Source organism: Pinus tabuliformis, chromosome 5_2 (assembly GCF_031772625.1).
Source record: "Pinus tabuliformis cultivar Carrire ecotype Pingquan chromosome 5_2, CPIR1, whole genome shotgun sequence".
Lineage (NCBI taxonomy): Eukaryota > Viridiplantae > Streptophyta > Pinopsida > Pinales > Pinaceae > Pinus > Pinus tabuliformis.
The window spans coordinates 645611420-645639263 of record NC_142306.1 but is presented as its reverse complement, the minus strand read 5'-3'; the positions used below and the strand labels follow the sequence as shown (position 1 = coordinate 645639263).

Genomic DNA, 27844 nt, shown 5'->3' with positions numbered 1-27844 from the left:
ACCATAGATTTTTAGGGGGAGTCAGGAGCAAGCACCACCCTACAAATGTACTGCATGTGCCAGGGTTGGGTATGAACCTGATTTCGGTATCCTAGTTACAGGATAAGGGGTATAATATTCACTTCATAGGGAATAAAGTGTATGTCAAACACCCGAGCTGGAAAAAGGTAAGATAGATTGGAGTTTGAAGTAACAGATTGTACTGGTTATAAATCGATTCTCCAATGGCACTAATTGGCAATAACAGTAGCAGTGGGAAGGAGTTGAATGAGTTATGGCATAGGAAAATGGGACATCTACACCATGGAGCACTTAGGATGCTCAAAGAAACGGTAACAGGAGTTCCAGAACTTGGCAGCGAGAACGATGATGTGTGCACAGGATGCGTGCTTGGGAAGTATGCTAAGGTAGCGTTTTCAAGAAGTGACAATAGAGTTGATGGCGTGTTAGGACTTATACACTAAGATACGTTGATTTGGGGTAGCATCGGATGTGCTCTAACCTCGAAATTTGGTGGAGAGGTTGGGGCACATGAGATCTCCAATACCCAAAAGGGTTTGGGCAGATTCTAAACAGATCAGGAGATATTAAAATAATTAATATTTTTAATGGAGTCCCTAAGTCTAAACTTAGGGAAAATAAAATATTAATGTGTATTAATATGAATCTGTGTTAGAATGGTCCAAAAGACATGGATCAAGCCAGATCTAATCTTAGCCATTGATTAGGGACTTAATCTCGACCGTTGAGATGTCAACAGAAAAAGTATAAGAGGAGGCTTGAAGGGCACTTGGAGAACACACTGAGGGAGACCAGTCAGTTCAATTTCTAGAGCGGGGTTTGCTGAGAAATTGAACCAGTGGTTTGGAGAGCAGTTAGCAGGCAACAACTAGGAACAGAGAGACGCGAGATCAGCGCAGAAGAGGCAGACACAAAACCAAAGAAAGCCATGCAGAGGCAGTAGAGACTGCGCAGAGTCAAAAGGGCCTGCGTCATCCACGCAAAGGCTACAGGAGTGACGCAGAAGCCCAAAGAGGCTGCGCAGAGTCAGAAGGGCCTACGTCATCCACGCAAAGGCTACAGGAGTGACGCAGAAGCCCAAAGAGGCTGCGCAGAGCCTCAGTAGGCTGACGCAGAGAATTTCAGGCTATAGCAGAGGTCAATAGGGCCTACGCTGGGGTTTAGGAAAGTGTTGGAAGTTTGTCTATATGTGGGTAAGCCAGTTTGGCACCCTGTTGTACAAGAAAATTGTTGAATAATAAAATCTTCCCTTGCTGCACCGGTTTTCCCACATTGGGTTTTTCCGGGGACATAAGTCCAAAATCATTGTGTCAATGTGTGCATATTTTTGTTGTTTCTATATTACAATGTGATATCTGCAGCAGTATTTATTTTAATGTTTGTTGAAGTAATTCCATGAATAACTTATGATGAAATAAATAGGAAAAGTAAATAAGTTGTTGCAGCGATAGAATTTTCACATGGTATGAGAGCAAGTAATCAGAGACAGAAAGGGAAAATCAGTTATGGGTCGAGACCACGATGCAGAGGCATCCACCTCAAGGGACTCACACAAATTTTCAGAAGATTGCACAAGAGAGAGAGATTTCGATTTCTCTATGTTGGCTTCCAGGTTGGAAGAAGAAGTGGCGTGCATGACTAGTACTGCATCATCAAAAGTATGGTATATAGACAGTGGAGCCTCATGGCATATGGTGGGAATCAAGGAGTGTTTCTCAGAATATCGAGAACAGAAAATGAACTTTTAGATCACCATGGGGAACAAGGCAAAGTGTACTCTAGTAGGAAAGGGTACCATAGTTTTCCAGACAAAATCGGGAGAGCGGTTCCGTGCCACATATGTGCTACATGTGCCAGGATTGGGGATGAACTTACTTTCTGTGTCACAACTACAAGGCAAGGACTATGACGTCTACTTCATCAAGGAAAAGGTATACGTCGAACACCCAAGCTGGAAAAAGAAAGTACAGATTGGGATCAAAAGTAATCGACTGTACAAATTACAATTAGAATCTCCAATGGCACTAATAAGTAATCATGGGGACAAAGACTTGAACGAACTATGGCACAGAAGGATGGGTCACTTGCACAATGGAGCTCTAAGAACTCTTAGGAGCATTGTAACAGGAGTTCCGGATCCGAGTACGGAACGAGATGATGTATGCACGAGATGCGCTCTAGGAAAGTATGCCAAGGCGACATTTCCTAGGAGCAACCACAGGGCCAAGAGTGTACTAGGATTGATACACTCAGATATCTGTGGACCTATGTCCGTCAAAGTTCTCATTGGTGCCAAGTATTTCCTTACCTTCTGTTGTAACATGCATTTTTGTTGCTTGTAGTATTCATTTTTCATTCAAGAACTTGAAAATATTTCAAAAAAGATAAAATCAAGAGGAAGAAGTGATAATGACATAGCAGAATCGCTAAAGGAACAGGTATAAAAGAATCTGTCCCAGTGTACCCATGCGATCAAGTTAAACCATAATATAAATGGTTATACGAAGCCATAACCAAAATATATATATACTATTTTGTAAAGCCCAAGAATAACAACGAAGTGAGAATTCGTAGAAGTCAAGCTCAGAGAGAGTTGAGCAACGGAAAAATGAAAGGCCAAAACCCTGAAGAAAACCTCAGAACCACAAAATATTGAAGAAATGGCGCAAAGTCAAAGTGAGTGGACAGATGAAGAATGAACGCACAGGAACCGTCAGATCATTTAGATCGACAGACAGTAACGGCGGAAGGTGAGGAATCACCGGAAGTTGATCTAGATCGTCAGATTAACAGATCCGCTAGATCGACGGTCATCGCGAAGCTTAGATGCGTGAGCGTTAGCGCGCGAGGAAAGTAGTTTCGCCACAGGAAATGGTATTTCGGGCGAGGTAGAAGTGGTAAGTGGTATTGAAGGGTGAGCACCCGATTCCACTTATCGAGCGACACGTAGCACGAGGGTGGAGAGAGAAAACCACTTTATTGGGCGGTTAATCCCGGGCTTGTTGTCTACCCGAAATCGTTGTGAGCCGTCAGATCCTGGGGTTGAAATCTACGGTGGAGAATGGACCCGATAGCCAGACCTGAAAATATATGCATTGTGTTTTAAACTCTCGGCGCATCCGTTATATCGCATATCATTAAGTTTTGTATTGATATGTCATTTGAAAGGGTCGATTGCGATTTGTGATACGAAGTCAATGGAGCGTTGAATGGGCGGATCCGATGGATTTATGCAGCCGATTTAATTCTTTTTGAGTTCCGCGGTAAACCAAATATTAGCATTAATTTCATTGTATAAAGGGAAAATCAGTGTTAAAACCAAATCCAAAGAAAAGGCAGTTGGGCATGTTTTCTTTGTATTTTGGCCAATCAAAACGCCCGATATATACATAAGCCCAGTTTTCGCACAAGTCAAAGTCTAACGCAGTTAATTACAGTTAAAGCGGATTAAGGATTATTATAGCATCCAAAGAGGAACTCAAGGGACGATTAACAGAGCCGAAAAGTTAGTAGTTATCCTCACCTTCTAGTTCAGTGATTTCTTGTTATTGTATGTTCTTTGAGGTGTCTTTTACCCTCTGTAAAATTCTGTAATAATTTTTACTTCAGATAGTTAGAGAAGCAGTTAAGTAGTTTGATAGTTTCAAAGATCAGTAACTATTCCCAATGTATAAAAGAGAAAGAATTACAAAGAAAAGGGTTGTTGATGAAATTTTGAAGAACCCGGAGACTAGGCAATCGTATTCCTAATATAATTGTTGATTTATAAAAGAATCAGAAGTTTCCATGAATTGTTGGGTATAATTTTGTAATTTCTCTGTCATGTGTCATCTTATGTTTTCTTTTTTCAAGTATAGTAATGAAGCTACAGGTCTTTATTTTCTTATGTAGAGAAAGTTAAAATTCCTTAAAAGTGCGCTCCTATACTTGAAGTTTTCACCTTCCTTTCTAAGTTATAGATAATAGTTTCTGTGTAAAGCAGCATATTATCCTTATTTTCTCCAAGGGTCACAAATAGTAGTTTTTGTGCTATGCAGCATATTGTCTATGATTCAGTTCTCATTTTCATAATTCTTCTAAGTTACAGATAGTAGTTTCTGTGAAAGACCAGCATATTATCTTTAACTTTTCCAAGTGTCACAGATAATAGATTCTGTGAAAAGCAGCATATTGTCTCTGACTTCTTCCTTCTTCATTTATCATTTATATCCAACAAGTAAATGGCATTCTGAGATTTTCAGGTCACATATGTATTAATAGTTAAAAACCAAGTTTTCCAGGTCCTTCATTTGAGAACACAACATATAATCAAGTGACAGTAATTACAATCATTAATGTCTTAAGCACAATTTTTACACAGCCAGGAAATTGGTTTCTTAAGGAACAACACCTTCATTGATGACCACTCAAGGAAAACTTGGATCTACTTTTTTGAAAACCAAGGATGAGGTTTTATGTCGATTCAAGGAGTTCAAGGCTCTGGTGGAGAATCTGACAGGTAAGAAAATCAAAGTCTTGCGCTTAGATAATGGTGGAGAATATGTCGATAAGGACTTCACTGATTATTGCGCTAAGGAGGGCATCAGAAGAGAGTGGACAGCTCTCTATAATTTGGAGCAGAATGGGGTGGCAGAAGGAAAAAATAGGACTATTGTAGAAGCAGATAGGGCCACGCTGTATGATCAGGATATGCCAAAATTCATGTGGGCAGAAGCATGCAACACAGCTGTCTACGTTCAGAATAGGACTCCTCATTGGGCATTGGGCAAGATTACTCCAGAAAAAGTCTTCACTGGGAAGACACCTGAAGTTAGTCATTTCAGGATATTTGGGAGTTTGGCATATTGTCGCATACCCGAAGAAAAGAGGAAGAAGCTGGATCAGACTGCAGAAAAGGGGTATCTGGCAGGATATAGTGAGAACACTAAGGCATACAGGATCTATCTTCCAGGGAGCAGGAAGGTAGTAGTACGACAAGATGTAAAGTTCATGGAGGACAGAGCTTTCAGAAGATCTCGCGAAATGCCTTCCAAGGAGCAGTCGAAAGAGGATCCGTTGGTCATGCCTCTTCAACCAACGGAAGTGAAGAATCCTTCCTCAAATCAGGAAGATTCTCAGGATGAGGAAGAGGAGCAAACAGAAGCACCTGTTGGCAGAGGAAGAACCAGCAGGGAACTTTGTCAGATTCTGCGTGATGCAGAGAACTTCATCGAAGAGCCAAGGAACAGTAAAAGGGAGTGAAAACAGCCAAATAGGTATTAGGCATTAGTAGATCAGGATGGAGAGCCTGCTAGCTTCAAAGAGGCAGCTCAGCATCAAGATTGGCTAGATGCGATGGTGGAGGAGTATAACTCCATAATGGTAAATGATGTCTGGGAGGTGGTGTCAAGGCCTCAAGACAAATCTGTGGTAGGTTCAAGATGGATCTACAAGATCAAATATGCTACAGATGGCAGTATTGAAAAATACAAGGCCAGGTTTGTGGTTAAGGGGTATGCTCAAAAGGAAGGGATTGACTATGAGGAAACCTTCGCCTCGGTAGCCAGGTATACATCTATTAGGACCATGATATCTCTTGCAGCCCAAATGGGATAGGAGATCCATCAAATGGATGTCAAGACGACATTTCTGAATGGGGTAATAGAAGAAGAAGTATACATTGAACAACCAGAGGGCTTTGAAACTCATGAGAAGAAGTCTCATGTATGTAAACTGAAGAAAGCCTTGTATGGGCTGAAGCAGGCACCAAGAGTGTGGTATGGTCAAATAGATGGCTACTTGTAGAAGATGGGGTTTGTCAAGAGTGACGCGGATCCGAATCTCTACTATTTGGTCGTAGAGAGCGAGCCACTTATCTTAGTATTATATGTGGATGATCTCTTCCTGACAGGATCATCCAGACTCATTGAAGACTGCAAGAAGAATCTAGCCACAGAGTTCGATATGAAGGATCTGAGACGAATGCACTATTTTCTAGGGTTGGAAGTTTGGCAGCAAAAAGGAGAAATCTTCCTTGGGCAAGGAAGGTATGCTACAAAAATTCTGAAAAGGTTCGGGATGGGAGACTGTAGACCTATGGCTACGCCAATGATCACCAACTGGAAGAAGATTGATGCATCAGAAGACAAGGATGTCGATCCCACCCTATATCGACAACTCATAGGGTCCCTGATGTATCTAGTCAATACTAGGCCAGATATTTGCTACGCTGTCAACACCCTCAGTCAGTTCATGGTGGAACCAAAGAGGGCTCATAGGGCAGCAGCCAAGCACGTTCTTAGGTATTTATAGGGAACAGTTGATTATAGGCTCTTGTACAACAAGGGGAAGGATATCAGGTTGAGTGGATTTTCTGAGGCAGATTGCGCAGGAAGTTCAGTGGATTGGAAAAGTACCTCTGGGTATTGTTTCAACATTGGATCAGGAATAACCTCCTAGTGCAGTAGGAAACAGAAGTCCATGACTCTGAGCTTGTCTGAGGCAGAATATATGGCAGCAAGCACAGCTTCGTGTGAAGCCATATGGCTTAGAAAACTACTGGTAAACCTATTCAAAAGAAATATGGAGGCGACCATGATCATGTGTGATAATCAGAGTTGCATCAAACTCTCTGAGAATCTAGTATTTCATGATAGGTCAAAGAATATTGATATCCGGTATCAGTTTGTCAGAGACCGTGTCCAATGTGGAGTTGTACAGTTGAGCTACACTCCTACAGGGGAACAAGTGGCAGATATCCTCACCAAGGCCCTTGGAAAGTCAAAATTTGACTACTTCAAGGAAAAGATGGGGATGGTAAAGAACCCCTTTCAGAAGTAGTGTGTTAGCAGCACGAATGAAGAGGGAGTTGCAGTGCAGATGCAGTGCTGGGAGAAAGGATCAATAGCAGCACAAATGCAGAGGAAGGTGCAGTGCGGATGCAATGCTGGGAGAAAGGACCAGCAGCATTACAGATGCAGAGGGAGCTGTCGTACAGATGCAACAGTGGTAGTGGCAGAGCAATGGGCAGCAGTACACGATGCAGCAATGCAAAGGATGTTGGGCAGGGAGGCCTAGCATCATCACAGGTACCGATGCCGGATGATCAGAGTAATACTCAGTGAGGAGTATTACTAGAGCACAGTCCTCGCTAAGAGGAAGTGTTGATTTGGGGTAGCATCGGATGTACTCTAGCAACAAAATTTGGTGGAGAGGTTGGCTGAGATCTCAAATACCCAGAAAGGGTTTGGGCAGATTCTAAGCAGATCAAGAGACATTAAAATAAATAATATTTTTAATGGAGTCCCTAAGTCTAAACTTAGGGAAAATAAAATATTAATGTGTATTAATATGAATCTGTGTTAGAATGGTCCAAAAAACATGGATCAAGCCAGATCTAATCTTAGCCATTGATTAGGGACTTAATCTCGGCCGTTGAGATGTCAATAGAAAAAGTATAAGAGGAGGCTTGAGGGGCACTTGGAAAACACACTGAGGGAGACCAGTCAGTTCAATTTCTGGAGCGGGGTTTGCTGAGAAATTAAACCAGTGGTCTGGAGAGCAGTCAAGAGGCAACAAGTACAGAATAGAGAGACGAGAGATCAACGTAGAAGAGGCAGACGCAAAACCAAAGGAAGCCACGCAGAGGCAACAAAGACTGCGCAGAGCCAGAAGGGCCTGTGTCATCCACACAGAGGCTGCAGGAGTGACGCAGAAGCCCATAGAGGTTGCACAGAGCCTCAGTAGGCTGATGCAGAGGGTTTCAAGCTGTAGCAGAGGTCAGTAGGGCCTACGTTGGGTTTAGGAAAGTGCTGGAAGTTTGTCTATCTGTGGGTAAGCCAGTTTGGCACTCTGTTGTACAATAAAATTGTTGAATAATAAAATCCTCCCTTGCTGCATCGATTTTCCCACATTAGGTTTTTCCAGGGACATTAGTCCAAAATCACTGTGTCAATGTGTGCATATTTTTGTTTTTTCTATATTACGATGTGATATCTGCAACAGTATTTATTTTAATGTTTGTTGAAGTAATTTCATGAATAACTTATGATGAAATAAGTAGGAAAAGCAAATCAATTGCTGCAGTGATAGAATTTTCACAAGATATTTGTGGCCCGATGTCCACTAGAGCTCTCAGCAGTGCCGAATATTTCGTCACCTTTATTGATGATCATTCCAGGAAAACTTGGATTTACTTCTTGAAGACCAAGAATGAGGTCTTTGATCGTTTCAGATAGTTTAAAGCTCTCATAGAGAATGTGACAGGGAAGAAGATCAAGGTGCTTTGCTCAGATAATGGTGGAGAATACATTGATAAAGACTTCACAGATTTATGTGCGAAGGAAGGCATCAAGAGAGAATGGACAACTCCATATAATCCTCAGCAGAATGGTGTAGCGGAGCAGAAAAACAGAACCATTGTTGGGGTTGCAAAGACCATGATATATGGTCGGGATCTACCCAGATTTCTATGGGCAGAAACATGTAACACGGAAATGTATATTCAGAATAGGACTCCTCATAGAGCATTGGGGAAGAAAACGCTAGGAGTCTTCACAGGGAAGAAGCCAGAAGTTAGCCACTTCAGAATTTTTGGCAGCGTTGCTTATTGCCATGTGTCGGATGATAAACGGACCAAATTGGATCAAACTGCAGAGAAGGGGTTCTTCGTTGGATACAGCGAAACCTCAAAGGCATTCAGAATCTACATTCTTAATAGTAGGAAGATAGTAGTAAGGCGAGAAGTGAAGTTCATGGAGGACCGAGCTTTCAGGAGATCTTGTGAGATGCCTACAGATGATCAGAATCAATCAGCAAAAGCTCCTTTAGTCCAACAGCAGGGGCAACCAATAGGACAAGCGGGAGGGCAGTCGCAAGGGTCAAGTACTGTGACCAGCACCAGTATTTCCTCAAGTGCAGAAAATCCGGGGAGTTCTCAGCAGATGGAGCAATAGAGACAAGATGAGGAAGAGCTGGAAGAACCTCCCATGACTAGTGGTCAAGCCAGCAAAGTGATTCGACAGAGATTAAGAGATGCATAGGAGTTTATTGGAACTCCTAGGATGAGCAAGAGACAACGCAGACAACCTGACAGGTACCAAGCATTGGTGGCTCAGGTTGCAAAACCTTCTAGCTTTTAGGAGGCTCCACAGCATCAAGTGTGGGTAGATGCCATGGTAGAAGAATATAGCTTTATCACAAGGAATGATGTTTGGGAGGTAGTGCCAAGGTCGGAAGATAGATTAGTTGTAGGTTCGAGATGGATCTATAAGATCAAATATGCGGCAGACGACAGTGTGGAAAAGTACAAGGCTACAGAAAGAAGGATAGATTGGGAGGAGACCTTCGCCCCAATTGCTAGATACACTTCTATCCGATCAGTTATATCTCTAGCGGCTCAGATGAGATGGCAGATTCACCAGATGGACATCAAGACAACCTTCTTGAACAGGGTGATAGAGGAAGAAGTGTACATAGAATAGCCAGAGGCACACTCATGTGTGCAAATTGAAGAAAGCTCTATACGTGCTCAAGCAGGCTCCCAAGGCATGGTATGGTAGAATTGACAACTACTTGTAGCAGATGGGATTCATCAAGAGTGACGCAGATCCCAATATTTACTATTTGATGGTAGAGGGTGAGCCACTTATTCTAGTTTCGTGTGTGGATGATCCCTTTTTGACAGGATCGGCAAGGCTCATAGAGGTTTGCAAGAGGAACGGGCAACAGAATTTGACATGAAGGATTTGGGGTTGATGCACTATTTCCTATGATTGGAAGTGTGGCAGAAGGATGGGGATATCTTCTTTGGGCAAGGAAGATACGTTACAAATATTCTGAAGAGGTCCAAAATGCAGGATTGCAGACCCATGTCCACGCCCATGATCACCAATTGGAAGAAGATAGATGTATCAGATGAAACGGATGTCGACCCCACCTTGTATAGACAGCTTATTGGGTCTCTCATGTATTTGGTCAACACTAGGCCAGATATCTGCTTCGCAGTCAATACCCTTAGTCAGTTCACAGTAGAGCTAAAGAAGGTACATTGGGTAGCAGCGAGGCATATTCTGAGGTATGTTCATGGCATAGTTAGGTATGCATTAAGACATACTTGAGGGGATGACATCAGACTTTGTGGGTACACAGATGCAAACTAGGCAGGCAGTTCAGTGGACAAGAAAAGTACCTTTGGGTACTGCTTAAGTGTTGGATCATGGATGATTTCTTGGTGTAGCAGGAAGCAGAAGTCAGTAGCACTGAGCTCTGTAGAAACAGAGTATATGGCAGCCAACATAGCTACGTGCGAAGCTATATGGCTTTGGAAGTTGCTAGTAAGCTTGTTCAGGCAAAGGATGGAGGTGACAAGTGTCTATTGTCATAATCAGAGTTGCATAAAGCTATCTGAAAATCCAGTGTTTCATGACAGGTCGAAGCACATTGATATTCAATGTCACTTCATCAGAAATTGTGTACAACGTGGAGCAGTCCAGCTACAATATGTTCCCACAGAAGATCAGGTTGCAAATATACTCACGAAATCTAGGGAGAGCTAAGTTCATCTATTTTAGAGAACAGATGGGTATGGTGGAGAACCCGTTTCAGTAGCAGGGACAAGCTATTTTGCATGATCTTCAGTTGCAGGTGTTGTAATTGCAACAACAACAGATGGAGAGGGAGTTCTAGTGCAGATGCAGTGATGGTAGCAGTATGGTAGTGTCAATAGCAGCACAAATGCAACATATATCAGAGTTGTGTAGTGGTTGGTGGGTAGTATGACCAAACATCAGCAGCATGACAAAAGGTGATGCAGAGACAGGGTGTGCAGTAGCACTATAACACATTCCTCGCTCAGAGGGAGTGTTAGTTTTTGTAGCATCGGATCTGTTCTAGCCTTGAAATTTTGTGGAGAGGGTAGAATACGTGAGATCTCCAAAACCCAAAAATCGTTTCTGGAAATTTCACCTAGAGATGGCTTAATTAGATTATTAGTCGATCTTTAAATATTTCCTAAGTATAAACTTAGGGAATATGGCTAATCAATCAGAATTAATTAAGTCAAGGTATGAATGTTCTAGAAACTCACACGGATGGACTTCAAGTTAAACCTAGCCATCGACTAAGATCTAATCTTGGTCGTTGGAGTGCCAACAGAGGATTATAAAAGGAAGTCGATGTGGTGATGGATAAATCAAGTGCGGATACTCAGTTGCCCAGGCAGTTCGATTTTCTCAGAAGCAACAGCTTAGCAGAGAATATAGAGCCAGAGGGTGAGTCGCAGGTGGAAGATGTTGATTTGGGGTAGCATCGGATGTGCTCTAGCCACGAAAATTGGTGGAGAGGCTAAAGCACATGAGATCTCCAATACCCATAAATGGTTTGGGCAGATTCTAAACAGCTTGGGAGATATTAAAATAATTAATATTTTTAATGGAGTCCCTAAGTCTAAACTTAGGGAAAATAAAATATTAATGTGAATTAATATAAAACTGTGTTAGAAGGGTCCAAAAGTCATGGATCAAACCAGAGTTAATCTTAGCCATTGATTAGGGACTTAATCTCGGCCATTGATTTGTCAATGAAAAAAGTATAAGAGGAGGCTTGAGGGTCATTTGGAGAATACACTAAGAGATCAAGATTTCGACTTTCTGGGGCTGGGTTTGCTGAGAAAGTCGAGAGAGTGATCAAAATTGCAGCTGAGGGGCAGTGAATACAGAAGAAGAGAGGCAGAGAGATAGTACCGAGAGGATCAACGCAAAAGCCAGGAGAGAGGGACGCAAAGCCAGCTAGAGGCCACACAGAGCTAGCTAGGGCCCACGTAGAGCCAGTGAGGAGTTGCGCAGTGCCTCAAAGAGCCAGCATGGGTGACGCAAAGGGCTAGAGGGCTGACGCAGTGCCTCCAGAGGCTGACACAGGGGTTGTTGGGCTAAAGCTAGGTTGACGCAGCCCCTAGAGGCTGACACTAGGGTTTCGTGGGGCAGGTTGGAGCTGTGGAGCTGCCGGAGTTTCAGCCGAAATATCTGTTGGGTATGCCGGATTTGGAAACCAGATTGTATTTTGAAACTACTTAATAAATCAAACCCTCAGATAGTTGCATCGGTTTTCCCGCATTGGGTTTTTCCGAGGACATTAGTCCAAAAATAACAGTGTCACTTTTGTGCTTGTTTCTATTTCCTTCAGTTGATGATCTGTAATGTGTTGAGCATGTACTTGTATTTATTTCCAATATTTACATGGTAAATAACTTGTTAATTAACAGAACAAGTAGGTATGAATAAATCAGTAAAATGCATGAAGGGTTTCTAACGTGTCAGACTTAGAAATTCCAACATGGTATTAGAGCGTGGTTATAGATCACAGGATAACTGAGGGCATCATTCGAGTAGAGCAGCAGCAACATAAACAGTTGTCCCGAGTGACAGAAGTTGTTCCTAGTGGAAAAGCAGCAAGGAATGGGTGACGCAGTCCATGCGTCATTAGTTCGAGCTGGGAAGAGAATCAGCGTAGTGGCAGAGAGGAGCTAACCTAACCTACACAATGCCCGACCATCTTTCTTAGTCAAAAAGGATTGACGCCCATGGCCAGGAGGTGTAGATTTTGCTGGTGTCGAGATTGCGCAGAGCCTAGAAGCTCTAACCTTCATTTTGTTGAGGCATAGGAGGTTGTGGGTAAGTTGCAGAGTAAAGCTAGTGGGGTACTGTTGTCAGAACAATACCTAACAGGGCAAGACCAAGGAGGAGGGAGTTGCTGCCGAGGATTTCTAGCCAAAAAATCTGGATCATTGGTGCAGCTACATTAATGATTGGAGTGGGGGCATCTCAACATTGGCAAAAGGATTTCCGTGAAGGAAATTAGGACTCAAAGGGAGTCTAGAGGAGCTCGTTCCTTAGAGGATTTCTAGCGCCAAAGAAATCCACATCCGAGTTTTTGTTGGGACAGCAACAAAAGAGGGAGAAGAGAACCAGTTCGACATTCATTCAGCAGAGATGGTAGCCACATCTCCAAGAGGGAGGTCGGGTGACTTAGAGTTGTAGTTCGAAAGGGCTACAGAGAAGGGCAGGATCCTCAAGGTACCCAACCTCTTGGATTATACCTTGCTACGGGAGCCCCGAAGAGGAGTAGTAATATTGGTGGATGTCAGTAGAGACGGATGCGGCTGAAGCGACAGAGGGAGCTACAGTGCATGAGTCTCAGGACAGCATGAGGCAGCAGTGCGAGATGCATGGAGTTGTCGCAGCAGCGCAGAGGTCAGATAGGGAGCACTTATCAGCGACAGAGGGAGTTTTAGCTTCATGGGTGTCTCTACCTTGACAGAGATGTCATATTTGGGAGATTAGTTACTTACTTCTCGGTAACTGAGATGCAGTGCAGCAGTTAGCAGTGGCAGTGCTATGGGCAGCACGATGCAGCAGGATGAGAGGGAGTTGCCGTATGGATGCAGCAGTGGCAGTGGCAGGGCCATGGGTACTAGTACATGATGCAATAGTGCATATGGTGGGCAGTAGGCCTAGCATCGGCATAGGGACCAATGCCCGATGATCAAGGTGATGCTCATTGAGGAGTATTAGTGGAGCACAGTCCTTGCTAAGAGGGAGTGTTGATTTGGGGTAGCATTGGATGTGCTCTAGCCACGAAAATTGGTGGAGAGGCTAAAACACATGAGATCTCTAATACCCATAAATGGTTTGGGCAAATTCTAAACAGTTTGGGAGATATTAAAATAGTTAATATTTTTAATGGAGTCCCTAAGTCTAAACTTAGGGAAAATAAAATATTAATGTGAATTAATATAAACTTGTGTTAGAAGGGTCCAAAAGTCATGGATCAAGCCAGAGTTAATCTTAGCTGTTGATTAGGGACGTAATCTCGGTCGTTGATTTGTCAACGAAAAAAGTATAAGAGGCTTGAGGGTCACTTGGCGAATACACCAAGAGATAAAGATTTCGACTTTCTGGGGCTGGGTTTGCTGAGAAAGTTGAGAGAGTGATTAGAGTTGCAGCTGAGGGGCAGTGAATACAAACAGAGAGGCAGAGAGACAGTACCGAGAGGATCAGCGCAGAAGCCGGGAGAGAGGGATGCAGAGCCAGCTTGAGGCCCTGCAGAGCTAGCTAGACGCCACAGAGAACCATCTAGGGCCCACGCAGAGGCAACCAGGAGCTACGCAATGCCTCAAAGAGCCAGCGTGGGTGACGCAGAGGGCTAGAGGGCTGACACAGTGCCTCCAAAGGCTGACACAAGGGTTATTGGGCTGACGCAAGGCCAGAGAGATGCTAATGCAGTCCCTAGAGGCTGACGTTGGGGTTTCGTGGGGCAGATTGAAGCTGTGGAGCTGGCAGAGTGTTTATCCGGGGTTTCAGCTGGAATATCTGCTTTCGAGTAGAGAGGTACTACTGCCAAGAGTTTTCTCTGTTGGGTATGCCGGATTTGGCACCCAGATTGTATTTTGAAACTGCTTAATAAATCAAACCCTCAGATAGCTGCATTGGTTTTCCCGCATTGGGTTTTTCCGGGGACATTAGTCCAAAAATAACGGTGTCACTTGTGTGCTTGTTTCTATTTCCTTCAATTGATGATCAGTAATGTGTTGAGCATGTACTTGTATTTATTTCTAGTATTTACATGGTAAATAACTTATTAATTAACAGAACAAGGAGGTAGGAATAAATCAGTAAAGTGCATGAAGGGTTTCTAACGTGTCAGACTTAGAAATTCCAACAAAATAGGAGGGTAGTAGCATTCCAGGAGGAAGATTTCCAATTCCCGGAAGAGGCAAAGGAAGGAAGGTTGAAATCTCTAGAGGGCCAACGTAAGCTCTGCGCAAAGGGTGATGCATCGAACTCAATGCAGTGGCTAGGGATGCAATTTTGGAGGCAGAAAATAACTGTGGGGTGAGAGAAAATTCTCACGATATTTTTGCCAGTATTTTCCTCAGATTAGATTACCAGCTGGGCATCTAAATTATTGTACTCAGAATCACTGTTGAATATTAATAATAAAACCCTCATCTGTTGTACCAGTTTTCCCAAGTTGGGTTTTTCCGAGGACAATTATCCAAAAATAACTATCAAAATTATTGTGTATGTGCTAAAATTTCTCAGTTAACTGTATTTATTTTCCGCATTATTTTGATGGTGAAAATTGCAGCTGTGATTTTATTCGTTATTTGTTGTAGCAAATAAACTGCATAATTAATTTTTGAGTTAGAAGAATAATTTCCAGTAGTTGCAATAGATAAAATTTCACACTTCGATTCTCTAAGGATATTAGTCAACATTTCCCAATTTTTATCAAACAACCTAATCCAAGCCTTATAATATGGTAGAGAAAGCTTAACATGTCTAATCAATGATTTTGACTTGAGTGAAGGGTACATTTTTGCTAAGGCCATGACAAAGGAATTCAACAATCAACAACACCAACACTCGGGTACATATAGGGCTCGGTGCTTTCGATTAAATGCCAATCATATGCCCTCATACATAATATAATCCAATGAAACACCATAATCCCATTGATCCTAATCCTGAAAACTTTAAGTCTGCTGAATTTTGAATGGGATATGAAATTCTATTTTCTCCATATGAAGTCTGATGAGGTTGGAACCACTCTCAAACATCCTGAGTCATTTCATGGTAATGTTAAAAAATTAAGTAAAAGGATGGAAAACTTTAAGAATTTAACATTACCATTAGGGAGCATCTAGGAAGCGTCTAGGGAGTATCAAGGGGCACCTTGGGAGTATTCGGAAAGTGTAGTTCCTCACATAACAGTTCGAAATTTCAAAAAAAAAGGCCTTGTGGAACCGTGTGAACCGTCCACCTTCTCTTAGATCCGCTCGCGATCCGTGGTGGATACATGCCCGCACCTCCACGGATTTGCACCCGATCCTTTTTGGATCCACGGATCAGGCAGCTGGAACCACGGATCGGGCCCCACAGATCCAATTTTCCAGGAATCGCCAAAAAAAGGTGAACCATGGATCCAATTTTTGGATCCGCGGTTCTGCTGAAGGATTGGTGGCAGATCCATATGGGACGCGATCCCGCCTTTGGACCCTTGGGGGGGAGGACAAATCCTGCAACATTGGTTCAAGCTAAGAACCCCAATAGGCCTTCTTATTGTCCAAGGACTCCAAATACTATGTACCACAACATGCTACAAGCCATTGATGCACTTCTTTACAGAAAAAACATATATATAACCAAACCATGAGGCAAGTAAAGAAATATGTAAACAAGCCAATCTGTCATTATAAAATGTTTTGTGTGTGCACCTCTAATGATAGATAATGATAAATAATGGGATATTTAAAATATTGGCCACTTAACTGCCTAAATCATCTTTCTCACAAAGTCAACTTCGAAGATAGCTTCAATTGTAAATTGACAGATATATCAATCACAAATATCTACAAAATCACATTGTTCAAGCTAAGAACCCAGTATGCCTTCTTGTTGTCCAAGGACTCCAAATACTATGTACCACAACATGCTACAAGCCATTGATGCACCTTTTTACAGAAAAAAACATATATATAACCAGATCTTGAGGCAAGTAAAGAAATAAGTAAACAAGCTGATCTGTCATTATAAGAAGTTTTAGATGTGCACCTCTAAAGCATCAGTCTCCTCTGATGAATTTCTTCTATCTGCAGCTTTCCCTGCAATCTCATTTGCAGTCTTAAATCGGTTAGAGGAACTCATAGAAGCAGTTCCAAAACTTTCCATTCCTACAATGACCCGCATTGCTCTCACCATTTGTGCTGTTGTATTTGCCTGCAAACATAATGTGAATCCCATTTCTACTTCTTGGTAAGAATATTACAAATATCAAGAAGCAACATTTCCTAATCTACATTCACTCTGTTTCTCTTGTTTTTCATCAGTGAAACTTGCCCAGATCAACCAAATAATTTATAAAAAAGATCAAGCTGAATTACCTTTATTACGAAAACAGGTAGCTGGCGAAACTTAGCCATTTCCCTAATCCAAGAATTCTGTTTGATTTTTGAATGTAAAGCAAGAATTGCATCAGCTGCTCCTATGTCATCAGCTATGTCAACTGCATCTTCCAGACCCATTACCTCCAAAACTTGTTCCAGATTAGCATCCATAATCTGAAGTATGTTCATAGTATCAGTCTTGTTATAAAAGAAGGAAAATATGTATATGTTCTTCAGGTAGAGCTCAAGCCTTGTTTTAAACATTTGTTCAAGTGAAAGTGTCATTTTAGAGATGTCTTATTGGTCGATAATTGAATTGAGAAAATGATTAGCAATTCTAAATTTTAATCGCAACACTAAACTGCAAAGGACTGATACTATCAATCCCATTCTGTGTTGTGGTTCTTACAAACATGATGTTTGTGATCACAATTTATCTTACCATATATTGGCATATAATTATGATGGGATTCCATTCCACATCATACTCATCAAATTCTGTGCGCTGAATAATCCCACATGGATAACATTTTATGATTTTTGGGAAGACGTGGTTTATGAGGTAGTAAAATCAAAAGCTTTCCAATACAGAAGCTGGCTTTGGGGTGTGTTACTCCTCAAAATGCATTTGCATTTTGAAAATTTAGAGACTTCATTTCCAGCAAGGTAGATGATGTAGCCTTGTTTGCATTTTTAGAGTTCTGCTGGAAAAAAAATTATATGACAGGCAGAATCTGCAATCTTAGCCACATCAAGATAGCCACTGCTGATGATCTAAAGGGGCCTGTACAGACATACATATGATGATCAAGACTTCATTTTTGCTGGAAGATGTTCAGCGGCCAGCCCCATATCACAAGAAAAGGCAGGGAGAAAGGTACAGGGGTTGTAAATGGTGAGTAACGGTGCTGTAATGTTGGCATTTTTCCCAATATCAGAGAACTTTGATATAGAACTGTTAAGAAGCCACACAGCCCTGTACATTTTTTGCTCATGTACAGCACATCCATTCTAGCATGTATTTTTCATTTCAATGTTTAGTATGTTCTAGGGGAGGCAAGTACTTTCACACATTGGAAAGGTGCTGGAGTTTTCAAGGATTTCTGTAGCCTGTGCATTGATTATACAGTGTAGCTATGATGTGATACTGAAGAGATCTATAGACTGTTTTCCATGAGCAGTTCCAGAATGTCGAGCCTGCTCCACCAGTATCACCTGTTGAAATTTGATGACTAAAAAAAGTTTCCAACAATCCCAACCCGGTTTTAATTTCACTTTATCACTCTCATTCAGTTAAATGTCCTTTCCCATAAACATACATTCAACATATAGAATTATGAAAATGAAATTTTCAGATTAAAACACATGGGACTGTCAACACATGCTGAAAATAAATATGGACATAACCAGACCAGCAACACACATAAAAATACAAACAGATTTTTGGTCAACTTAGACCTAGGGAAAACCCCTTCAATCTTCTCTAGGGAAAACCTGTTAGAGAGCTCTTCAAATTTATTTATCTTTCAAGTTCAGAAAAAATACATCTGCAGAGAAAACAAAACGGCAAAATACAACTCATCTCTTCAGCCCAAAACTCCTTGAAAACCGTGCCCACTTTGCCTCGATTTCTGTGTCCACTTGAACTGAAAATATGTATTGTACGGATACGATTGTATGGACTACATGGATTTTTTTCATTTTTTTCAAAAACTTCTCTCGAACGACGTGCAGCTCACAACATTCAATGTTGTTCAAACTTCATACTGTACCTTATGTTGTCTTCTAAGCCTTGATTTCCATGCCTAGCTTTGCCCAGAAATCACTCCTTTAGCTTGTTGCAACAAATTTCTCCTTCAAAATTTTTCTTCAGCTCTCAGCCTCCTTTCTCCAATCTGCTCATAAAGACTTAATGCAGTCTCTCTTTTCTTTTCCCCCTTTTGTTTCTCTAAATGACTTTTGGGCAACCCTAAGATCTAATGGCTCAGATTCATTTAGATCAAGGGATGAGAATAAATGTGCATTTAATTATCACTTTCTACTTTTTAACTCACCCATTAAATAAAGTACCCACATTGTACTTTATGTCTCAAGTCAATTTTCACTTTATAATTTAACATTGACTTTACCACTTATAAAGTCCCTTTCACTTTATAAAGTCACACTTAGGAAAAGAATTATTTTGTACACTTTTCTCTAGGTAGAGACTAATCCATGGGAAACCACTTGTCCAAGGTACATTAAAAATCGATATTCCCTCGTACCGAGGAAAGTGTTTCTCACCACACCCATTTTGTCCCTGAAATAGACATGCTTGCCTCTTGACAAGGACTTCATGAGAACATCGACCACTTGCTCATTTGTTGATATATACTCCAACTTCACTGCCCCCTTCTGAACATAGCCCCTGATGAAATGATATCTGATATCAATGTGTTTTGCCCTGTCATGAAACACTGGATTCTTCGTGAGTTTAATGCAACTCTGATTATCACAGTGAATAACCGTCAGTCTCAACTCCTGATCAAATAGGCCATACAACAACTTGCGAAGCCAAATGGCCTCACAACTAGCCTGGTTTGCAGCCATATACTCAACCTCAGAAGAGCTCAAAGCAACTGACTTTTGCTTTCGACTGAACCACGACATAACTATCGAACCCAATCTGAAGCAAACCCTGAAGTGCTTTTCTTATCAGAAGCACAGCCTGCCCAATCTGAATCTGTGTAACATGCAACCTCACTCCATCTCTCCGCCTATAGTCCAAACCATAATCAACAGTCCACTGCAAGTAGTGAAGAATGTGCTTTGCAGCTACCTAGTGCACCTTACTGGGCTCAACCATGAACTGGCTAAGTGTGTTCACTGTAAAGCATATATCTGCCCTAGTGTTGACCAGATACATCAAGGACCCAATAAGCTGCCTATACAATGTGGGATCCACCAAACTAGAATATGAAGCATGAAGCTTCTTCCAGTTGGTGATCATAGGTGTAGACATGGGTATACAGTCTGCCATGTGAAATTTACTCAACGCATTCACAACATACTTCCCCTACCCCAAAAAGATATGCCCCTCCTCTTGCGACACCTCAAGCCCCAAAAAGTAATGCATCAACCCAATGTCCTTCATCTCGAACTCCATAGCAAGATCCTCCTTGCAACCACTAATCAGTCTCTTTGCCCCAGTAATGAACAAGTCATCAACATACAACACAAGAATGAGCGAATCATCCCCTACAACAATGTAGTATAGGTTCGGATTTGCATCACTCTTCATGAAACCCATCTACTGCAAGTAAGTATCAATCCTCGAATACCAAGCTCTCAGAGCTTGCTTAAGTCCATAGAGTGCTCGCCTCAACCAACATACATGGGTCTCCCGCCCAAGTACCTCAAAGCCTTGTGGTTGCTCAACATACACCTCCTCCTCTATAACTTCGTTCAGAAATGCGATCTTCACACCCATATGATGGATCTGCCAACCCATTTCCGTAGCAATAGAAATAAGGGACCGGATAGAAGTGTATCAAGCTACAGGAGCGAAGGTCTCATCATAGTCAACTCCCTGTATTTGTGAGAACCCTCTAGCCACAAACCTCTCCATGAACTTCTCAATGCTGCCATCCACAGCATGCTTGATCTTGTAGAGCCACCTGGAAGTCACAACTGACTTGCCCTCAAGCCTAGGCACCACTTCCCAGACATTGTTCTTAATGATAGAGGCATACTCCTCCACCATAGCCTCTCTCCATACCTCCTAGCTGGCAGCCTCCTCATAGCTAGTAGGCTCAGAGTCAACAATGTTGGTAGCCTTGGCTACATAACAGCAAAACCGCTCAGGTGGCATACTCTCCCTGTTCACCCACTCCGGAGGACCAACGGACTCTGCTTCCTTCAAGGTGTCTTGAATCCACTTGGGCCTCCTCTTCCCTGATGAAGCTTCTCCGTAGGGAACCTCATCCTCTGCCCCCCTGTCTAGTGAACCTGAAGGTCTGCCAACCAATGTTTTAAAACTCTGACTCCGGTTCGAAAATGGTCGAGGGTCGGCTCCGACTCTGACTCCGACTCAATATCGACTTGGCCGTTTTGATTTCAATGAATCGGTCATTGTAAAAAATGCATTAAATATTTTTCTTTTATAAAAAACATAATTTTAAAGGTTTTCATTCATGTTTCCAAACACAAAGCTTTAGAATATAGAGAGAAGACAACATATGATCAAAGTAGGCTCATGAATATATCCATTATATCAAAATGGCACCCAGTGCACTGTCCAACACAAAGTTCATACTTAGCCACCAATGCTAGGATTCTTTTTTGCCTCAGCCTAAGGACAATCACTAGACTACAACAACAATAATACCAATTCTCTGCCCCTAATGAAGTCTCAAAACCCTTGATTTAATTCTGGTCAAGCTCCAAAACAATCAGAGGTAAATATGTATTTATTAGTCCATTGCCAAAACATTTGCCTTTTTAAAAACATTGGATGGCTCAATGCATTGTTTCAGTTTTCTAATTCATGCCACTAGGATAACCATACGTCGGCCTTGTAATTTTCAAAACTTTCTCATAGTGATAGATTACTTTAGGGCTATAAATATGCAATAAACAACAACCCAACCATTGATATGTAGGAGGCAGAACAACTTCTGACAAATGTGCTTCAAGATTTTTGTCAAAGAGCCAAGCAGGCCGAGTTGTTATCGAGCCAACTGAGTCATTACCGAGTCGGCCGATTTGTTACTGAGTCAACCGAGTCAATGACTGGCTCGGTAACAACCCGGCCAACCATTCCGTTTTAGCCACCTAGTCGACTCGACCAAGCATTGGCTCGGTCTGACTCGGCTGAGTCGGAGTCGACTCAGCCGTTTTTTAAAACAATGCTGCCAACTGACCCTGGTGTGCCTATACCAACACCTGTCCTCGAAGAACCTGTATTGGCACCTGTGCCTGTGTCAGCTGAAGTGCCATGTGAACTCTGTACCAGTGGACTCCCTAAAGAAGTGCTCGGTGAACTCGCCATTGGTGCCCTAGATGTCACTGACACTGAAGTACCTCCTGTACCAGTCGATCTAGAACCCTGAGGTCCTGCTCCTTGTACCTAACCTCCCTGTTGAGGAGAAGTCTGTGACTCTCTCTCATCATACTCCCGTGATCTTCGATAGGCCCTCTCCTCCTCAAACTTCACATCCCTCCTAATCACCACTCTTCATTTAGAAGGAATGAAGATCCGATAGGCCTTCGAAGTCTTAATGTAACCCATAAAGATACCCTTCTCTGCCATGGGTTCCAACTTCGTCCTATGCTCCTTGGAGATATAATAATATGTGAGACATCCAAAGATACGAAGATGTGCCACATGAGGCTTCTCTCCAGTGAAAGCCTCCTCCGGAGTCATATTCCCCAATACTTCGTGAGGATTCCTACTCTGAAGATAAACAGTAGTATTGCAAGCCTCAGCGCATAAAAGCAAAGGCAACCCTTGATCATGAATCATCGCTCTAGCAACCCCAACAATAGCTCTGTTCTTCCTTTCAGACACCCCATTCTGTTGGGGGTTGTAAGGAACCGTGAACTCTCTCCTAATTCCCTCCTGTGCACAGAAGTCCGAAAACCCACCATCAGTGTACTCACCACCATTATCTAACCTCAAGACCCAAATCTTCCTACCTATCTACTTTTCCACAAGAGCTTTGAACTCTTTAAAGAAACTAAAGACCTCACCCTTGATCTTCAGGAAATATATCCAAGTCCTCCTAGCGTGGTCATCAATGAATATAACATAATATTCATAACCACCCAAAGACACATGAGACATACGACCACTAACATCAGTATGAATCAAGTCTAGCATACTTGTAGATCTGTTGTCGCTCACTGGGAATGGTAACTTGGTATACTTGCCCAAAGCACACCTTCTGCAGACCTCATAATGCTCGACACTGAAATCAGGAACTCCAGTAGTGATCTCCCTCAGTACTGTCAAAGCTCCATGATGCATATGCGCCATCCTCTGGTGCCATAACTCGCACAAGTGTCTATTGTTGGTGGTACTAGTGTGAGTGCTACTAGATGTGCTACTCACCAATGCTCTTGCCAACTGAAAACTAAACCTGTATAGTTTCCCAGAGCGAACTCCAATCACTTTGGTCAAAGTGATGGAATCCCCCTTGGGATGCATCAATACCTGCCCTCCTGAGAAGGTGACGTCAAACCCCTTCTCCTCCATAGTAGACACTGAAATCAAGTTCTTCTTCATCCCCGAAACATACAAAACATCCATGACCTTCAAAGGAGGCAAAGACTCCCTCTCAAAGGTCACAGTCCCCACACCAACAGCTCTCACAGTGCGGTCATCTCCTAGTACAATCTCAATATCAAGTGCCCTCTCTACAAGCTCTGAAAAGAACTCTCGCGCACCTGTCATATGGAATGAAGCCCCACTGTCTATGTATCACACATCGGATGATGTACTCCTACTAGATGTAGAAGTACTAAATGCAAAGTCCTGGTCAAACTATGAAGCAAACTGCTCCATCTCTGTTGAAGCTGCAGTACCTTTCCTCCCCTTGTTATTCCTCTCAAGACACGTAGCAGCATAGTGTCCCATCTTCTAACATGCCCAACATTTGACTTTGGACATATCCGTATCTTTCTACTTCTTCTTCTCCTTTCCCTTAGCCCCATCCGATGAGGCCCTTTTCTTGGCCTTCCCTTTGTTCTTCCCCCTGGCTGTCAAGGATACATCCTCCTCATCTGCTATCTTCACCCCACCACTGCTAGTCTTCCGTATCTCATGTTGCACACAATCATCTCAGAATTTGTTCCAATTGGGAACATTCTCCATAGAGGAAACAACATCTCCAAAGACCTCCCAAGACTTTGTAAGTCCTACTACAACTATCCTGACTAACTTTGTGGGTGCAACTGTCTCACGAATAACAGTCAAATCATCACGTACCTGTTTGACCTTGCCAAGATAATGAACTACACTTTCAGCCTTTGTCATCCTGATGTTCTTCAATTGTTCTTTGAGTACCATCTTCCTGCTCTCATTGGTACTCTGATAGAGAGTGGTTAGAGTTGTCCACATCTTATATGCATATGTGTTTCCTCTCACTTGAGGAACCACATGATCCTTCATACTGTCCATCAAAATCCTTTTTGCCTTTGCATTATTTTTTGTGAATTTAGCAAGTTCATCTGCAGCAGTAGGAGGTACAACCACTTGCCGCACTATGTCCCAAACTACTGCCTCCTCAAACACTCTGAATTTTGTCCTTCCAAACGGCATAGTTGGATATCCCATCCAGTCTGTCCTCTATCCTTAAGAACATGGCCATGATTACTGTCCAAAATTTACAAAACCAAGAAAATGGAGAAATTAACTTTCCAGCACACCTTGTTGTCCCAAAATTTCAATCTGTGTGAAATTTCACCTTTCTATCCCAAAATATTAGTTTGCTATCCAAAAATTCAGTTTGTTGTCCAAACCATTGTTTGTTGTCCCAAACTATTGTCTGATGTTCAAACTGTAATTTTCAGCCTGTAGCTTTGATACCATGTTGAAATTTGATGACTAAAAAAGGTTTCCAACAATTCCAACCCGATTTTAATTTCACCTTATCACTCCCATTAAGTTAAATGCCATTTCCCATAAACATACATTCAACATATAGAATTTTGGAACTGAAATTTTTAGATTAAAACACATGGGACTATCAACACATGTTGAAAATAAATATGGACATAACCAAACCAGCGACACACATAAAAATACACACAAATTTTTGGTCAACTTAGACCCAAGCAAAACCCCTTCAATCTTCTTGGGGAAAACCTGTTAGAGAGCTCTTCCAATTTATTTATCTTTCAAGTTCATGAAAAATACATTTGCGGACAAAACAAAACAACAAAATACAACTTATCTCTTTAGAGCAAAACTCCTTGAAAACTGTGCCCACTTGAAGCTGAAAATATGTACTGTACGGATACGACTATATGAACTATACAGCTCACAACATTCAATGTTGTTCATACTGTACCTTATGTTGTTTCCTAGACCTTGATTTCCATGCCCAGCTTTGCCCAGAAATCACTCCTTCAGCTTGCTGCAACAAATTTCTCCTTCAGAACTTTTCTCCAACTCTCAGCCTCCTTTCTCCAATCTGCTCATAAAGAATTAATGCAGTCTCTCTTTTCTTTTCCCTTTTTCATTTCCCTAAATGACTTTTGGGCAACCGTAAGATCTAATGGCTCAGACTCATTTAAATCAAGGGATGAGAATAAATGTGCATTTAATTCTCACTTTCTATTTTTTTACTCACCCATTAAATAAAGTACCCACATTGTACTTTATGTCTAAAGTCCCTTTTCACTTTATAATTTAACATTGACTTTACCACTTATAAAGTCCCTTTCACTTTATAAAGTCACACTTAGAAAAAGAATTATTTTGAACACTTTTCCCTAGGTAGAGACTAACCCATGGGAAACCACCTGTCCAAAGTACATTAAAAATCAACATCACCACTACCAAAGCATGAATGTGGTGTGATGCAGATTCAAGCAATTCAAATTCCATGCCAAATGAAGGTGGTTGTTTTGTATTATGGCTGCAATGATCCAAGCTGTTAGAATTAGGTTTACACCTTCGTTTCAAGTCAATGATATCGGTCTATCTTTTTCCAAGGTCATAATTATGTAAAGGAGGTATTGTATTTGTTGTAAGGTTTTCTAAGCCTAGGGAAATGTGTCATTAAAACTCTTTCACCTAACCCTAAGTTTATGCAAAATTTTGCTTAGCATTTTGACCTATAGTAAAATTTCGGCTGGCGTTACGAATTGTTTTCGTAGTGCGGCGCTACGAAGTATTTTCGTAGTGTGGCACTATGAAGTATTTTCATAGCGCTTTTCGAAAAAATTGAATATTTATTTTCCAACCCGTTAATCCCTCTTTTTTGAGCGCTCAAGGGGAGATTTATACAATATCGGTCCTCCTTCTGCATGATATGACAATTGCCAGCATTTTTTAGTCCAATAGACCCGTTTAAGATCAAACCCTAGTTTGCTCTGTTTTCCTTAAAACAGGGTTTTCTAGCAAACCCAGATTTGCAGTTTTCTAGTGCAAAAACGTTGTTGATTGTCTCGTAGTCTTCTGTTACGGTATTTCAAGGTCAATAACAATGTTTGCAGGTCCTAGAGCTTTGCAAAATGGGTCGGTTTGGCCACGTGAAGAAGTTTGAACTCGATGGCATGTACTTTGAAGTGTACCCCGAAATGTTGGATGTTTTCAGAGATGAAAGTTGGGAGCTAGTGATTCAGTGTTTTAATGGGTATAACCTCAGTTGGTGCCATGATTTTATCTTCTCCTTCGATGGTAACACAGCTAGAGTCAGGACATTGCAGTTCCCTGTCACAGAGGAGTCTATTGTTGAAGCAACGGGTTTGCCAACAGAGGGTGAAAGATGGTTCAAGAAACAGAGGTTGTTGAATGTCGATTTGAATTTCTTCCTAAAAGAGGACTGTCAAAATCAAGATTGGGATGCAGGGGTCCTCCAAAGTAGGCGGAAACCTAAATGGGCTACTGCATCTAGACCTATTCAACTCTTTTTCCCTTGTGAAGGCAGGTATTCCAAAGCTTACCTATATCACATGAGGTTCCTTTGTCACTTAGCAGGTTTTAGGAAAATGAATTTGCCATATTTCCTACATCAAAATTTGTTGAAAATGTGCACTAAGGCAAGGAAAAGACCTAAGCTACAAGCTCATGATATTTGTCATCACGGTCTGATTAAGATTTTATATACTCATGAATTGAATAAGCAAGTAGAACAATTGAGGCAAATGAGACAAAGGAACCCAAACCCACCTGTACCTAGAAGGTCAAAGAGAAGCCAAAACAGAGTTCCTTCTCAAGTTGTAGCTCATGAAACCAAAGAAGAATCTAGCCACCACTAGGTTGAAAAACATGAGGAGGTCCCTGTGAAAGTGCCAGAGGTTGAAGTTTATGAAGGGAAGACTAGAAGCCAACAGAGAATTATAGTAGAGGAGGAAGAAACAAAACAAAAAACCTCAAAAAGCAAAATGGGCAAACAAAAAGTTGAAATAGAGGATGAGGAAGCGGAGATACAGGTTAGGATTTAGGGCAATAGACCTCACACTCGCCCTACTAACAAACTGAGGTTAAATTCAAAGCTAGGATGAACCCTAAGATCAAAGAAGCAATTATCATCATTGATGCAGAAGAAAAAGCAGGGCAGATTTCAAAGAGCAAAAAAAGACAGAGGAAAATAGAGTGTGTTGAGAAGAAAAAAGGCAAAACCCTAAAAGTTGATAAAAGTCCACAAAAACTTACCAGAAGGGTGACAAGGAGTCAAAGCAAGTTGGACATCCTTGCTCAAGTTATAGAAGACATAGAAAAGTGATTAGTTGACTTCAGGGGAAGAGTATGATATAAACCCTAATTTTGTTATAGAAAACCCTAATTTTGTTGCACCAAACCCTAATGGATATTCAACATTTTGGCTTATTAATGGTTAATCATCAAGCAATAATTATTTTTCAGTATACTATGGTCAAATATCAGTTATTTTTGTGGCTAAAGGAGTATGATTCAACATGAGGAAAGCAAGCAGCGAAGGCAGTAGACAATTACACAGTTTTGGCATTGTTACCACTCAAACCATCAGGGGACCTAAAGGGGTTCCTAAGAGGGCAACTATCGAGGCTTAGTCCACTGTCACCACAGCTAAGTCTCCCTGCTCTTTACAAACTTTCACTGATGGGAGGAGTCCCGGTAGAGTAGGAAGTCACTTGTAAAGTATATGTCAATGGATAGGTGAGAAGTGACCCTGAAAATGCTTTCCCGAGGATGGAGTGAAGAATGGAGCTTGC

General features: G+C 41.7%; 1 protein-coding gene across 1 annotated transcript in view; it reads right to left on the bottom strand.

Annotated features, from left to right (window-relative positions):
• The window catches only part of LOC149160690 (protein SEEDLING PLASTID DEVELOPMENT 1-like), a 275377-nt gene that overhangs the window by 55186 nt on the left and 192347 nt on the right, over nucleotides 1-27844 (bottom strand). Inside the window, exons 7-8 of the mRNA XM_089436761.1 lie at nucleotides 16940-17116; nucleotides 16611-16775 (exon numbers count right to left, since the gene is read on the bottom strand). Coding sequence (XP_089292887.1) covers nucleotides 16611-16775; nucleotides 16940-17116 — 342 coding nt within the window. The remainder of the gene's footprint in view (nucleotides 1-16610; nucleotides 16776-16939; nucleotides 17117-27844) is intronic.